This window comes from Podarcis tiliguerta (assembly GCF_965153285.1).
Source record: "Podarcis tiliguerta genome assembly, chromosome: 8".
NCBI classification, from domain to species: domain Eukaryota; kingdom Metazoa; phylum Chordata; class Lepidosauria; order Squamata; family Lacertidae; genus Podarcis; species Podarcis tiliguerta.
In genome coordinates this window covers 82,064,991-82,081,321 of record NC_139541.1, presented here as the reverse complement: position 1 = coordinate 82,081,321, position 16,331 = coordinate 82,064,991, and the positions used below count along the sequence as shown (strand labels likewise).

At 48.9% G+C, this 16,331-nt stretch overlaps 1 protein-coding gene across 1 annotated transcript in view; it reads left to right on the top strand.

The window, feature by feature from the left end:
* The window catches only part of SLC8A2 (solute carrier family 8 member A2), a 129,180-nt gene extending 114,345 nt beyond the window's left edge, over positions 1-14,835 (top strand). Inside the window, exons 5-8 of the mRNA XM_083454887.1 lie at positions 6,347-6,471; positions 8,334-8,433; positions 11,238-11,513; positions 13,327-14,835. Of these exons, the coding sequence (XP_083311013.1) occupies positions 6,347-6,471; positions 8,334-8,433; positions 11,238-11,513; positions 13,327-13,703 (878 nt within the window). The 3' untranslated portion in view covers positions 13,704-14,835. The remainder of the gene's footprint in view (positions 1-6,346; positions 6,472-8,333; positions 8,434-11,237; positions 11,514-13,326) is intronic.
* Positions 14,836-16,331: the final 1,496 nt, after the last annotated feature.

Sequence of the window (16,331 nt, the reverse complement as noted above, 5' to 3'; positions counted from 1 at the left end):
AAACAGCTGTGGCTGGGAGAGGGAGCGCTTTGCGGGGGCGAGGGAATGCCACGGGAGAGGGTGCGTGGGAGAAAGTGTGTATGCGTACGCGTTAGCCATGTTCTGGGGAGAGAGGCACTGAGTGGGAGAGAAACTATATGCTTGGGAAGAGATTGAGATGAAAATGTGTGCTTTGATGAGAGGGAGGGAGGGGGAGAGAGGGAGATATCTTACCTGCCCAAAACATAGCTGTCAACTTACAGATTTGAAAATAAGGGACCAGCAGCCTTGAAAATAAGAGATCAGCAGCCAAAATAAGGGATCAACAATTACTTTGATGAAATACATATTTTGTTGGGTGCAAATGGCTTTAGATACCTATTAGGTCCATAAATTACCATATAGCATATATTCAACACAAAAAACAGCAACAATTTGTTGTTGACAAAGCACAGCTGGACATAGAAAGGGCCCCATTACCTTCAGTAGCTTATTTAAGGGACATAATCAATAAGGAACAGCAGCGGGACATGGCGCTGGGATAAGGGACTGTCCCACCAAATAAGGGACGCTTGACAGCTATGGCCCAAAACAACGCTCTGTCGTCTTCTTCTGGGGGAGAGAAGAACAGGTGCGTGGCACAGGTTGTGGGGTACATGGGGTCACCAGGACATTTTGGCTGGGGTTGGGGCTTTTTTAGAAAAAGAAGAAGAAGAAGCAGAATAAGAGGAATAAATTTTATTTATACCCTGCCCTCCCCGGCCAGAGCCGGGCTCAGGGTGGCTAACATCAATAAAATCACAGTAAAAACATAATAAGAAGAAAAAGAAAGGGGGAAAAAACACCAATTTAAAATACAGGTTAAAATGCAATTTAAAATGCAGCCTCAAAGTCAAAACCATAAGGGGAGGGAAACATAAGGGTCAGACTGAGTCCAAAGCAAAGGCCAGGCGGAACAGCTCTGTCTTGCAGGCCCTGCGGAAAGATGTCAAGTCCCGCAGGGCCCTAGTCTCTTGTGACAGACAGTATCTTGGGTTCCATGTTGTTTGAGTACCAAGGCATTTGAGAACCAAGGCACCACTGTATGCAAAACAAGTGGCAGCGTATCATTTGTGTAGTTCACTGCGCTTGCTGGATCCTGCGTTTTCTCTCTGTGCTGAATTTTGTTGAGGTTTCCTCCCCCTTCCTTTCTAGCACGGGGTATGTATTGCCATGTGATTTGAATCCACTGCCCTGACAATTTAACATATTGTCAGTGGGGATCATTCTGGCATTCGGATGAGGGTGAAACAGCAACTGTGGTTGAGTAGGCTTGAACGGAGGTTCCTATCTTGGAAATTATCCATTGCCCAAGTGAAGAGAGCCAAGACGCCAGGGAAAGGAAGCAAAAGTGGTCCGGACTCCAGGATTCTGTTACTTCGAGGCATTAATGCAAAATTGCATGTTGCGATTTTTCTCTATAACAGATGTTTCAGGCCCAGTGGGAGTTGCACTCCAGAAACATTTCCACTAGGTTGGAAACATAGCTGTCAACCGTCCCTTATTTGGTGGGAAAGTCCCTTATCCCAGCGCCGTGTCCTGCTGCTGTCCCTTATTGATTATGTCCCTTAAATTCCCTGGGTTTCAAAGGAAGCAGCTCCTCTCCCTCCCTCCCTCCCTCCCTCCCTGCCGGCCAGGGCGGAGGGAGGCTCCAACTGTGTTGCTTGGCTGCGTTGCTCACCCAATAAGGAGTCTAAGAACGACTGGGGGGTGGAGCTTGCATGCCTTGTGCCGATCAAATCGGCGGCGTTGCCTGGGGACTCGCCTTTGCTCAGCGCTTCCCAGCGGAGAGGTGACGGTGGTTTTCCTTGCTGCATCCCCTTTGCCGGGTTGCTGCGCTGTGGGAACCACCGCTTGAGGCTTTGTTTGGCTGCTGGCTGGGCTTTCTGCCTTTGGCTCGGAGGGGCTCAGAAGTCGAACATACCAGCACTCCCAAAATCCCTTATTTTGGCTGCTGATCCCTTATTTCCGAGGCTGCTAGCCCCTTATTTTCAAATCTGTAAGTTGACAGCTATGGTTGGAAATGGCTGCTCTAGAAAAAGCGAAACAAAAACCCACAAATCCCCACGCAGAGAAAGCTTGGTCTTCAAGGAGAAGTACACAAAGCAGGTTCTTCCCCTGATGAGCTATTTTTCTACATTAAGGGGAATATTCCTTCCCCTCTACCACCCAGGTACCAATGTCCAAGAAGTCATTTGCCCATAGGAAGCCTGAAACCCCAGACGCCAGGGGAAAAAAAGATTACCACTTTTGTTCTGCAGGTTTTCTAAACCAGCACTTGGCATTTGAGAATCTAGGATTCGAAAAATGAAGAGTATATTTTTATACGCTACAGTGGCAGCAAGAGTTCTTATCGCTACGAAGTGGAAGTGTGATGAAATCCCCTCCACCCAATAAAAATGGATCCAGATTATGCGGAGCTAGATAGTTTATCAGAAAAAAATCAAGAACAAACCAAAACAGGAATTTATTTCAAAATGGGAAATCTTGAAAGTTTATTTGAAAAACAATTGCAGTAGTTTAAACTCTGTTGCAGCATTTGAATAACTTTAGTAGTAGATTTAAGAAAGGTATGGAACTTAATATATATCAATAATTAGTTAATTTAAGATAAAAATATGTTTTGGCAACAAATAATAGATAATTGAAACAAGGAATGGATGGGAGGTCAGGTCTATAGTCCATGGGCTGCTTTTTGCTTTATTGATTTGTAACTAATATTGTCTTTATCATTGTTTTGTTTGTATTCTTGTCTTTTTTATCCCTTTCTTGAGTATCAATTAAAAAAAAGAGAGAGAATCTAGGATCTAGGAAGAGGTCTTTTTGGAGAGGGCTGGTTGCCAGCGGAAGCCAGAATATTTCTCAGGGGGCTGGGGGAGGCAGAAATTCGTTCCATTTCCCTGTGCTGCCACTGGCCATTTCAATGCCAGGTGAAGCTCTCAGTTCTGCACCTCATTATCCCAAATGAATCAGTATTTGGGTGTGTGGAGGATAAAGGTAAAGGTAAATGGACCCCTGACCATTAGGTCCAGTTGTGACCGACTCTTGGGTTGCGGCGCTCATCTCGCTTTATTGGCCGAGGGAGCCGGCGTCCAGCTTCCGGGTCATGTGGCCAGCATGACTAAGCCGCTTCTGCGAACCAGAGCAGCGCACGGAAACGCCGTTTACCTTCCCGCCGGAGCGGTACCTATTTATTTACTTGCACTTTGACGTGCTTTCGAACTGCTAGGTTGGCAGGAGCAGGGACCGAGCAACGGGAGCTCACCCCGTTGCGGGGATTCGAACCGCTGACCTTCTGATCGGCAAGTCCTAGGCTCTGTGGTTTAACCCACAGCGCCACCCGTGTCCCTGCATGGAGGATACTTCTGCCCAAATCCTCACTACTCAGGTAGACTGCTCCTGCCCAGAAGGTGTTGTGTTGAAAAAAGGAAAAAAACGAATGTCTGCTGGTTGCTGCTAGCACCACCCAAATTTTCCAGGTCCCCTCCCCCTCCACATCCTAGCGGTTCTCTGTGGCTGAATCCTAGCGGTTCTACTTTGTTAGGCTGTGCAGGACCAGTGAGGAACGACCCCTGCTGCCTGGCCTGCTGCCCTCACTAAGCCTCTGAGCAAGATGATATTCTTTTTTCATCTTCTATCCCTCAAACAGGCCAAGTGATCCCAGGCCAAGAAGAAACCCTTTTGTGATTTAATGTTGCATTAATAGCAGCTAATTATATCCCTCTCTAGGTTATGGCTAAAGGCAGGTTGCACCTTTATTATGTTCTCAAAGGCTCGAGAACAGGGGTAGCCAGTACGGCGCCCTCTATAGGTTGAACTACAATTCCCATTATCTCCAATCAGGTTGGCCACACCTTCTAGGAAGCCTGTGGGTCTGAAGTGCTCCTGTGGCCAAGACACTATATATACACACACACACAGTGGTACCTCGGGTTACAGACGCTTCAGGTTACAGACTCTGAAATAGTGCTTCAGGTTAAGAACTTTGCTTCAGGATGAGAACAGAAATCGTGCTCCGGCGGCGCTGCGGCAGCAGGAGGCCCCATTAGTTAAAGTGGTGCTTCAGGTTAAGAACAGTTTCAGGTTAAGAATGGACCTCCGGAATGAATTAAGTACTTAACCCGAGGTACCACTGTATGTCTGTGTGTGTGTTTGTGTGTGTGTATACACATGACTATGCAGAGCTGACAAAAGAAACTAACAGCAAAAATAAGAAAAGAAAAATATCATCATCAGACGAAATACCAATCAGGATTTAAATTACCGTATTTTTCGCTCTATAAGACGCACCAGACCACAAGATGCACCTAGTTTTTGGAGGAGGAAAACAAGAAAAAAAATATTCTGAATCTCAGAAGCCAGAAGAGCAAGAGGGATCGCTGCGCAGTGAAAGCAGCAATCCCTCTCGCTGTTCTGGCTTCTGGGATAGCTGCGCAGCCTGCATTCGCTCCATAAGACGCACACACATTTCCCCTTACTTTTTAGGAGGGAAGAAGTGAGTCTTATAGAGCAAAAAATACGGTATGACCAGCCGTAGAAGATTGATAATATATGAAATAGAAGGGTATGTCTCCGGTGAAATATTTAGCAGAATGCAGTATGTAAATGGGATGGGATTAAGAACAGCGTAGAGGGAAAGACAAGAAGTCAAAGTTTAAAGAGAAATGTATAACAAATTTGGAATCTGGAATCAGTGCATTTTCCCAGGAGGTACTCAGGGGCACACAGTACCGACACCTATTTTGTTGTTAAAAAGTGTGGCGCTTACTGGAACAACTTCACGGTGAGTACCAGCGCCTATTTTTCTAAAAAGAAAGAAAAGCACTGCCTAGAATATATATGGCAAGATTTTAAAGTTTAACAAAAACTGGGCTCCGAAATCTCAAGCCTATTGTCAACAGTGAAAGTTGCAAGAGCAAAATACAGAACCTCCATGTACAAGAGCAGTATATCACTGGGTTCTAAAAGCTGGTTGACTTGGCTCACTTCCTGGAGGACCAGTTGCTATATCTCAGCTTAGCCTATCCCAGAGGGTTGTTGTGAGGATGGTGAAACTTGCAGGATGGAAAGGGATGCGCCTTCGCTAGAGGTTTTTAAGCGGGGAGGGTATGGCCGCCAATCAGAGATGCTGTGGCGGTGTGCTCCCTCGTGTTGGCAGGAGGGTCAGGCTAGATGGCCTCTGCAGGTGCCCCGCTTACGATTCTGTTGCTATCTGTGCACCACCTCGTGAAGGTGGGATATCAGTGTACAGTGGTACCTTGGTTCTCCGTTCCAGAAGTCTGTTCCGAAACCAAAATGTTCCAAAATCAAGGCGCGCTTTCCCATAGAAAGTAATGCAAAATGTTTAGATATAAGGAAATGCAATTATATTAAGATATTAAGATTATTATAAAATCAAAATATGACAGAGGGAAGGAATTTGCTGACAGAATATATGATCTGGAATACAGAGAAGGGAGGTCTGGGGAAGTCGGAGAAACAAGTTAATGCAAAGAATACAAGGAGACAAAAATTGTTTTTAATATTTTTATTTTTATTTTTACATTTTTGCTCTTTTATGTTTGTATGTTGTCGTATTTTCCTATTTTTTCCTTTTTTGTTGTGTTGTTTTTTACCTATTGTCGTTTTGTATTTATTGTAAAACCCAATAAAATATTATATAACAAAGATAGGGCCCCCTGGGCCTGATTCAACAAAAAAAAAAAAAAGGGGGGGGGGGAAAGAAAGTAATGCAAAATGGATTAATCCATTCCAGACTTTTAAAATCAACCCCTAAAGCAGCAATTTAACATGAATTTCACTACCTAACGAGACCATTGATCCATAAAGCAATACTCAATGCATTGTACTATAAAATAAATAAGACAGTATTGTAGATGATAAAAATTAAAATTCTTTTTTTCTTACCTGCACTGATGATTATTATTGTTATTGGATGGGGGGCTTTTATCCCTTTCCACAGTCAATCAATCAATCAATCAATCAATCAATCAGTAGCTGAACTGGGTTCCACACAGTCACGAAAACAAATGAACCGAAAAACCCTCAAAAACAGAAAGGCAAAATAAATAGCAAAAGCGCGGAACTGAATCTGTTCCGGAAGTCCGTTTGACTTCCAAAATGTTCGAAAACCAAGGCACAGCTTCTGATTGGTGCAGGTGCCCCAGAAACAATAGCCAGCAGCCTCATTGGATGTTCAGCTTCCGAAAAATGTTTGAAAACCAGAACACACACTTCCGTGTTTTTGGCGTTTGAGAACCAAGGCATTTGAGAACCAAGGTACCACTATAGTCTCTTCTTCCTTACGCCATGTTTTCCCCTGACTTAGTGGATGCCGACAAGAAGCTCTCGGCCGAGGAAGAGGAAGCCCGGAGGATCGCTGAGATGGGCAAACCGGTCCTGGGGGAAAACTGCCGCCTGGAAGTCATCATTGAGGAATCCTACGATTTCAAGGTGAGGAGGGGGACACGGCAGGTGCCTTGCCCAGTCTCGATTCCCAGCCCTTCACACCTGTGTGGCGTCGTGGTTAGAGCGTTGAACTCTGAGCAGGGAAGCCAGGGTTCGAATCATCACTTGGCCACAAAGTTCACCAGGTCACCTTGGGGGCCAAGCACCACCTCTCAGTCCAACCTTACAGGGTTGTTGTTGTGGGGATTAGAGGGGGAGGGGGAGGACCATGCAAACCACCTTGCCCTCCTTGGAGGGAAAAGGAGGGATACGGATGCATTAAATAAATAACAACAAGCAAGCGACATAAAAAGGCTTCGCTGAAGCTTGATTTTGGTTTTGCATTTGTATGGCGCTTTTGCAACACAAGTGGCTCACAATAGTAACATGAAGCATTCTACTCTTACCACTGTGCTATTCATAAATGCCAAATTATATTATTATTTAATAACAGTTAAATGATGATACAGTGCTACCTCTGGATGCGAACGGGATCCGTTCCGGAGCCCCTTTCGCATCCAGAAGCGAACGCAACCCACGTCTGCGGGTCGCGATTTGCCGCTTATGTGCATTCACGCAGCGTCATTTTGACCGTCCGCGCATGTGCGAGCGGCGAAACCCGGAAGTAACGCGCTCCAGTACTTCCGGGTCGCTGCAGCGCACAACCCAAAAATACTTATCCCGAAGCTACTTCAACCCGAGATATGACGGTATTATTTAGTACCACAATATAGATTTTGTTGCTGTTGTTATGCGTGGAGGACTGAATTTAAGACTGATGAAACCACTACTGACACTGCTCCCCCCAAAACGCCACCTGCCCTAGACTTTTAGAGATCGTGTTAGAGATCGTGTGTATAGATAAGGTTGCTGCTAAGAGCAGCTGCAGGCACTCAGTGTGGTTTAGCATTCATTTATGCTTAGGCTCATTTAGCTCTGTATATAGTTGTATAATAGTTGTAGATAGAATAAAGAAAGAAGATATTCTACAGAGCTGCTCTCTGAGTTGTTTATATACTCTGCTAGACTCTGCTGTACTCTGCTGTGTGACGACTGTCTACTTGTGGAAGTGAATCCGGTGCTCACAACTCTAAGCTGTGAGTCCACATCACTTTGACCTGTTCCTGTGCAGAAGGTGGTCTCTGGAAGTGCTACCCAGCTCGCCTAGCCCAGTCGGGGCTGAAGTGGATGAGTCCAGTTAGTGGCACTGGCTCAAGGGCGATGCTGACAGTATCGTCCCACAGTCATGGCTTCCCGTGGAGAATCGTGGAAACTGTAGTTTGTTAAGGGTGCAGAGAGCTGTTAGGAGACCCCCACCCACCCTGCATTCCCCCTCATGGAGCTACAATTCCCAGAGTTCCCTGGGAATTGGAAAGATGGTTAAACCACTCTGGAAATTGCAGTGCTGGGAGGGGAAGAGGGGGTCTTCTAACCAGTGGCGTAGCGTGGGGGGTGCAGGGGGGGCCGGCCGCACCGGGCGCAACATCTGGGGGTGCGCGCTCGCTCGCACTCGCAGCTCTCTGCCCCTACCTGGCTCACTCACTCTCTCTCACTGCAGTGCTGGCTGTGCAAATTCGATCCGAGCCGCCAGGTCGCCGCCCACTGTGGAGGGGAGGGTGCCAGGCGTGCGGTGCGGTGCGGAGAGAGAGCAAGGGACTATCTGGGGGAGGGACAGTGCAGCAGGGGGCGCAAATTACTTGCCTTGCCCCGGGTGCTGACAACCCACGCTACGCCACTGCTTCTAACAACTCTCTGAGCCGGTAACATGCTACAGTTCCCAGGATTCTCTGGAGGAAGTCATGTCTGCTGAAAGTGATCTATGCATATCAGACAGACCTGACTGTGCTTCTGTTGCCCCCCTTCTGTAGAACACGGTGGATAAACTCATCAAGAAGACAAACCTGGCTCTGGTGATTGGCACACACTCCTGGCGAGAACAGTTTCTAGAGGCGATCACCGTGAGTGCAGGTAGGCGACTCTAACTTGGGGCGATTGAGAGAGGCTGCAGTCATGAGCTTACCCTGCGGCTGTCCCCCAAGGCTCTCTTCTGTGTGTCTGGTCCCCGGGAGGTCCAGAGGGTGGCAATGCACAAGCAGGGCCTTCTCAGTGGTGGCCCCTCGCTTGTGGAAGCTCACCTAGCTCCTGCGGGGAGCTGTCTTGCACATCCGAATCGACCTCGATTGATTTACCTTTGCATTACGGAGGTCAATCCTGCTTAGAGATTTTTCCAAAGGATTTGAGGAAGGGTGAAAGGGAAGTAAAAGTTTTTCCTTTGGGGGCGGGGCAAGAAGGGGCAGATTGCTTTGGCTGTGGGTGCGTGGCTCAACAGCAAATGGGCCCGCCCCATTGCTTCTCCGCCCCCAAGTCCTTTTCCCCCTTCCCCCTCTGCCACCTGCCCTTCTTTTCAACCTCTTCTCCTTCTCCATTCCCCCACCATCCCCTCCTAATGGTCATCACCCTGTGGTTTGCAGGGCGAGCGCCACCTGTTGGCAGCCATGCGAACTACAACCTGACGACAACCTTACACAAATGTATGCTAGAGAAGAAACGCAGGAAAAAATACATTAACCTAAACACTGATATAAACACCATCAACACCTCTCAGCTTCCTGGCCCTCACCCAAGTCTCCACCCATCCCCCCCTGGCTCTCAGAATTCACTTTTTAAAAAAGAAGGGGGAGGGGAAAGGATTCCTCGTGGCGCCTTCTGGCCATACCCCTCCCTCACCTCACATAATTAGCTGTGGGAAAGAAAATGGATTTATTTATTTATTTTTGCACTGATGACTAAGTAAATCTGCCGAAATCTATGATTTTCCTTTCAACCAAGGAGCCTAGAAATTACTTCTTTGGCAACAAATAAATAAATAAAGCACAGGCGTTGCGTAGTTTTGCTGCTGCCCTGAAAATCTCTTTACGGTGACAGCACCCGCTATAAAAGCTGTGGGTGGGTTTTTGTTTTTTTTTAATGCTGGGGGGGCGGGGCGGGAATGGACCGGGAGGGAAACAGAAAGAGAAATTATATATTCCCCCCTCCCCCGAGTCCTGCACTGCTGTCCACCCACAATGTTCTTTGCTTCAATCTCTCTTCCCTTCACACGGTCAACCAGGCCTCCCCCCCCCACCCTGACACTCTTTGGTAAGGAAGAGAGAGAAGGAAGGAGACTATTTTGTGCCATAGGATTACAGAATTGTGGAGCTGGAAGGAACCTAAAGGGTCATTCTAGCCGAAGCTCCGTGCAGTGCAAGAATTTACACTGAAAGGGCTTTAGTCCTGGGCTCCTGAAATTGCTAAACAGCCCTCATAAAAGGTAAAGGGACCCCTGACCATTAGGTCCAGTCGTGGTCAACTCTGGGGTTGCGGTGCTCATCTCGCTTTACTGGCCGAGGGAGCCGGTGTACAGCTTCCAGGCCTTTGTTGGCAAGGTAATGTCTCTGCTTTTTAAGATGCTGTCTAGGTTTGTCATTGCTTTTCTCCCAAGAAGCAGGCGTCTTTTAATTTCGTGGCTGCTGTCACCCTTACATTATAAAATTACATTATAAAAACACAAAATGCATTATCAAAATGTAAACAGAAGCAGCTGAATACACTCTCCGCCCACCAAACAGTTAAAGGTTTTTTTAAAAAACACACACACAAAAACACACAATTAAAAAGCAGTTTAAAAGAATGCAAACAGTGTTCTCAGCTAGGTGAAGTCCTTTTGTCGTCTATCAGGCCCCTGCCCTAGGCCTGACGGGGGTCTGGCAGACCGGACCCTCAGAAATCAGTAGAATGAGGCGTAGATCTCCCAGTCATTATGTGGCATGGCCTTGGTGCCCTCTAGTGGCCAACCTGCCTTACAGCATCTTCCAGAATAAACGAGAAGAAAACCGCTTTGAGAAGGACTCAGTACAGGTAGGCCGCTTCACCCTTCTGGCAGTAACGGCAGCTTGAGCTGATATTGAGGCTGAGCAGGCGAAGCATACAGGTGTCAAGCGAGATTTTCGCCTCTTTAATTTGCACAGGCGAATTTGCTGCTGCGAAAGGCCAGACAAGAGAGGCAGCACGGTGTAGTGGTTAGAGTGTCGGACTAGGACCTGGGAGACTGGACTTCAAATCCTCGCCCTGTTTAGGGGAGCCTTTAATGTTTGATGCATTACAGTATTTTAATATTTTTTTGGAAGCCGCCCAGAGTGGCTGGGGAAGCCCAGCCAGATGGGCGTGGTATAAATAATAAATTATTATTACAGTGGTGCCCCGCAAGACGAATGCCTCGCAAGACAGAAAACCCGCTAGACGAAAGGGTTTTCTGTTTTTCAATGCGCTTCGCAGGACGAATTTCCCTATGGGCTTGCTTCGCAAGACGAAAATGTCTTGCGAGTCTTGAGATTTTTTTCCGCTCCCCACCCCCTTTTTCTAAGCCGCTAAACCGCTAATAGCCTTTTAGCAGCTAATCCGCTAATCCCTTAAGCCTTTAATAGCCGCTAATAGCCGCTAATAGCCGCTAATAGCGCTAATCCGCTAATCCGCTAATAGGGTTGCTTCGCAAGACGAAAAAAACGCTAGACGAAGAGACTCGTGGAACGAATAAATTTCGTCTTGTGAGGCACCACTGTATTATTACTATTATTATTATTGTCATTTAAATGGGCATCATTTGATTGATTTCAGGGCAAGGCTTACCTGCCCCCCTAATATCTTATTTAAGTAGGCACCCCTCTTTGAAGGCCTACCCACCGTCTTGGCCCAGAAGCGCCTCTAACTCTCAGTCCCTGCCTCCCTATCCCTAGGAGACGAGGAAGATGAGGAAGACGGGCGCGAAGAACGCCTCCCCTCCTGCTTCGATTACGTCATGCACTTCCTGACGGTCTTCTGGAAGGTTCTCTTCGCCTGCGTGCCGCCCACCGAGTACTGGAATGGGTGGGCTTGCTTCAGCGTCAGCATCCTGGTCATTGGGGTGCTCACAGCCCTCATCGGAGACCTGGCCTCCCACTTCGGCTGCACCGTCGGCCTCAAGGACTCTGTCAACGCCGTGGTCTTTGTGGCGCTGGGCACGTCCATACCAGGTATTTATCCTTGTACTGAAGTTCTCACCCTGGGCCAGCAGGGGGATACTGTATATAGTTTTGGCTCAGGTCCACATATGCAAATAAGGGATTGAAAGTGACGTTCAGTGATTGGATAGTTACAGAAAGTGGTTACTGTTGCGTTGTAAAGGTAAAGGTAAAGGGACCCCTGACCATTAGGTCCAGTTGTTTACCTTCCCATCGGAGTGGTACCTGTTTATCTACTTGCACTTTGACGTGCTTTCGAACTGCTAGGTTGGCAGGAGCAGGTACCGAGCAACGGGAGCTCACCCTGTCGCGGGGATTCGAACCTTCTGATCAGCAAGTCCTAGGGTCTGTGGTTTAACCCACAGCGCCACCCGTGTCCCATCTGTTGCATTGTAGTGGAGCTCTATATAAGCAGGCTGGCTGAACCCTTCAGTTCAGTTCTGTTCTGGCCTGTGAATAAACAAGAGCTGTTTGAAGAATCGCTGTGTCGTTTGATATGTTCACCCACAACTTAACAATCCTGACGGCAGAAAGGGGGCGGGAAGATTTGCTGCAAGGTGGGCCTCTAAACCCCCAGGGGTGACCAGCGTTCCAATGCCCAAGCTCAAGAGATTGAGGGTCTTTTGCTGGATCTCTTACGAATGTTTCTGTTGCAAATACGTTCTTACCCTTAACCTGATGCCCCCCAGAAGTTCACATGCAAAGGAAAGGCCAGTTTACCAACTGAAACGCAAGAGACAATAGTATGCGGGTTCTGTTTTCGTACAGGAAATTCGCAACATAAGCAGGCAGCAATTCACACAACATGCACACCTGATGATCTTGAGAGTCCAGATGGGGATCCCTGGCTACTTCCAAATCCTAGTAGCCGTTTGCCCACTCTAAAGACTCGTCTTCAGTTCCCTTTGTCCCATGATTTCTAGGCCCAAGTCCGAGAGGCTCTTCCTTTCGTCCTGCCACTTTTAAACCTGCTCTTTACTGCTGAATTGGAACAAACATCAGTTGAGTTTTGTGGGGCTTGACATTTGTTCCTTTTCAGCAGTAAAGAGCAGGTTTCCCCAGGGAAAAACCTAAAATATCGCAGGACAAACATAAGCAGGGATGAGCTCTAAAAATGAAGTGAGGACATTTGTGACCCAGAGGGGTGGCCCAGAGGCCCCACAAATAACCGAGAGATGCATTTTAAATAAAAGCACACATTCTATTCATGTGAAAACACCAGGCAGGCCCAGTGGCGTAGCGTGGGTTGTCAGCACCCGGGGCAAGGCAAGTAATTTGCGCCCCCTAACCCGTGGATTTTAGTAGGGGCAGAGAGCTGCGAGTGCGAGCGCGTGCACCCCCCCAGATGTTGCGCCCGGTGCTGCCGGCCCCCCCTGCACCCCCCACGCTACGCCACTGGGCAGGCCCCACAAATAACCGAGAGATGCATTTTAAATAAAAGCACACATTCTATTCATGTGAAAACACCAGGCAGGCCCCACAAATAACCCAGAGATGCATTTTAAACAAAAGGAAACATTCTATTCATACAAAAACACACTGATTCCCGGACCATCCGTGGGCTGGATTTAGAAAGTGATTGGGCCGGATCCGGCCCCTGGGCCTTAGTTTGCCTACCCATGGGTAAGACTTTCCTTTCGATTGATCTGCTTATTTACTGCCATGATTCCCCGAAGCCTCACAAGAGGCCAGCCATTTCCTCCCTTGACTTGACTGCTGTTGCCCCCTTGTGGCACCAGGGCATCAGTGCAGGAGGAAGAGGGGGTCCCCCCGGGTTGTCGACCACCCTGTGTCCCTGCTGACCACGGCTCTCCTCTCCCCACAGACACCTTCGCCAGCAAAGTGGCCGCCCTCCAGGACCAGTGCGCCGACGCCTCCATCGGCAACGTGACCGGGAGCAACGCCGTCAACGTCTTCTTGGGCCTGGGCGTGGCCTGGTCCGTGGCGGCCATTTACTGGGCCTTCCAAGGCAAAAACTTCGAGGTGGAGACGGGCAGCCTGGCCTTCTCCGTCACCCTCTTCACCATCTTCGCCTTCGTCTCCATCAGCGTCCTCATGTACCGCCGCCGGCCGCACATAGGGGGCGAGCTGGGGGGTCCCCGGACCCCCAAAATCCTCACCACTTGCCTCTTCATGGGCCTCTGGCTCGTCTACATCCTCTTCGCCAGCCTCGAGGCCTACTGCCACATCAAGGGCTTCTGAGGACAGCAGGGCTGAACGTGTGGGGTGGGGCTGGGGAGAGATAGCTGGCCGACAGTGGGGCACCCTCTGCAAATAGACGCTCCTGCGGCCTGGTTCCCCCACAAATTTCTGAGCATCAATCCCCACCAGCCAGCCACCCCTCTGAACCACACAGGACAAGGGGGTCCCTTCTCTCCTTGCCTCAGGAGCAGAAGCCCGTCCAATGGCTGCTCCCAAAATTTCCAGGCATCTCCAGGCCATATTTGCCCCCCCTGCCCTTATCCCACTTGCTCTCCAACCAGGACATTTCTGTTTCTCCACTCTTAGCTCCCCAAAGGGGGGTCTGCCATACTGCAGTCCTGGGGTCTTTCCCCCACTGGACCTAGGGACACCAAGAGAGATGGGAGCATGGTGTGTGTGTGTGTTTGTGTGTGTGCGTTCTGTTTTTAACACTCAGCTACCGCTGTGTCTGCAACATGTCTGCTCAAACCCCCTCCTGTGGTTCTTCAGCTCCACGGCACCTAAGACCACAAAACTAGAAGGGACCAATCACCTTCCTTTCTTCTCTCGCTCCCCCTTCTTGAAGGCGGGCGTGGCGTTTTATGAAGGCCGCTCTCGAGAGGTGAATCCTACGCCGGCAGTAGCGTGATGGGATTTTGCCATTTGTTTTCTATCTCTCCCTCTCTCTTTAAATGATTTTGACGTTCTCAACAGTTGCTTCCGACCTGCTTTTGGAAATGGGTTGGGGTTGTCATCACGCCAGAGACACGTGACAACCATCTCCGCCCCAAATAGAAGGGGACGTTTGACCTCAACGCTCATCCTCCCCACACACTGCCCACCCCCCCGTTCCTGGGATTTTGGAGGGGGGCCAACGGACAAGCAAAATCTCCTGCTGCTTTTTCTACGAGGTCATGTTCACCAAAGTAGTGAACTTCTTTTGGAACAGCGCCATAACTCGCTTTTAACTCCTGCTCTGCTCTCTACGGCGAAAGGTGTTAGAATAAGCGTCTGTACCGCCCTGCTTTTTAAAGGAGGGTGACATCCCTCACCTTCCGACTGTTAGGACAGGGTCTTCCTCTCCTCCTTTCCTGCAATGTCTTTCTCCACCACAATGAGAAGAATTTCGCTCTAGGTGGGTGGCTGGGAGAATGGTATACAGTGGTGCCTCGCAAGACGAAAAGAATCCGTTCCGCGAGTCTCTTCGTCTTGCGGTTTTTTCCGTCTTGCCAAGCAAGCCCATTAGCGGATTAGCGCTATTAGCGGTTTAGCGGCTATTAGCGGCTATTAAAGGCTTAAGCCAGTGTGGTGTAGTGGTTAAGAGCGGTAGTCACGTAATCTGGGTAACCGGGTTCGCGTCTCCGCTCCTCCACATGTAGCTGCTGGGTGACCTTGGGCCAGTCACAGTCTCTCAGCCCCACTCACCTCACAGAGTGTTTGTTGTGGGGGAGGAAGGGAAAGGAGAATGTTAGCCGCTTTGAGACTCCTTAAAGGGAGTGAAAGGCGGGATATCAAATCCAAACTCTTCTTCTTCTTCTTAAGGGATTAGCGGATTAGCTGCTAAAAGGCTATTAGTGGCTATTAAAGGCTTAAGGGATTAGCGGATTAGCTGCTAAAAGGCTATTAGCGGCTTAGATCAGCTGATAAGCGGCTTAGATCAGCTGTTAAGCGGCTTAGCGAACAGCTGTTAAGCGGCTTAGGGGCTTGGGAAAAAGGGGGGGAGGGGAAAAAACCCCAGGAATCGCAAGGCATTTTCGTCTTGCGAAGCAAGCCCATAGCAAATTCGTTTTGCGAAGCACCTCCAAAACGGAAAACCCTTTCGTCTAGCGGGTTTTCCGTCTTGCGAGGCATTCGTCTTGCGGGGCACCACTGTAGTTCTCTTTAGGAGTCGTTTTGTACCTTATCCGTGGTGGAATGGCTTGGCACGTCACTATGGACAATTCTCTCAGATGGGGTGGGGGGACACCCGATGACCTTCCTTTGAACTATAGGTATGGGTTGTCCTCAGTGATCCACTCATCCCCATGTGATTCTTTCGGAGAAGCGTGTGGGATCCAGGAAGGAGGACAGAGAAATTTCAGTGTGCCAGAAATGTCAAAATGATGCTCTTTTGTGGGGGGTGGGGCTGGGGAGGTGATAGATAGCCTCACCTACATGCAGAATGTGAATGGAAGCAGGGATGTTGCCTTGAGCGAATACCGTTTCCTTCTGGTCATCTGAATGTGCAGATCAGTGTTTGTAGATCTATTTCCCTCTGCAGGCAACTTGAAGGCCTCTTTCTGGAGCAAAACATTTGCCTAGACCAGGGGTCGGCAAGCTAAGGCCCGTGGGCCACAAGCGGCCCATGGGGGTTGTCTAACTGGACACCCGCTCAGTCAGCTCCCATGCACCACACGAAACCGATGCAGAGCAGAGTGGGGACTGCCTTCCGCGACGCTGGCCGACTTCCCATTGGCTGCAAGAAGCTCCTGCAACCAATGGGAAGCTGTGCACACCTCCTCTGCTCCAGAAATAGCTGCGCATGAGTGCGTGCATGCACACGCACTCCAGCCCACCAACCGCGGTGTCTGCGGAACCATGAACCTGCCCAATCCACAAAAACTTTGCCAATCCCTGACCTAGACTTAACATTATGATTGACACTTGGGC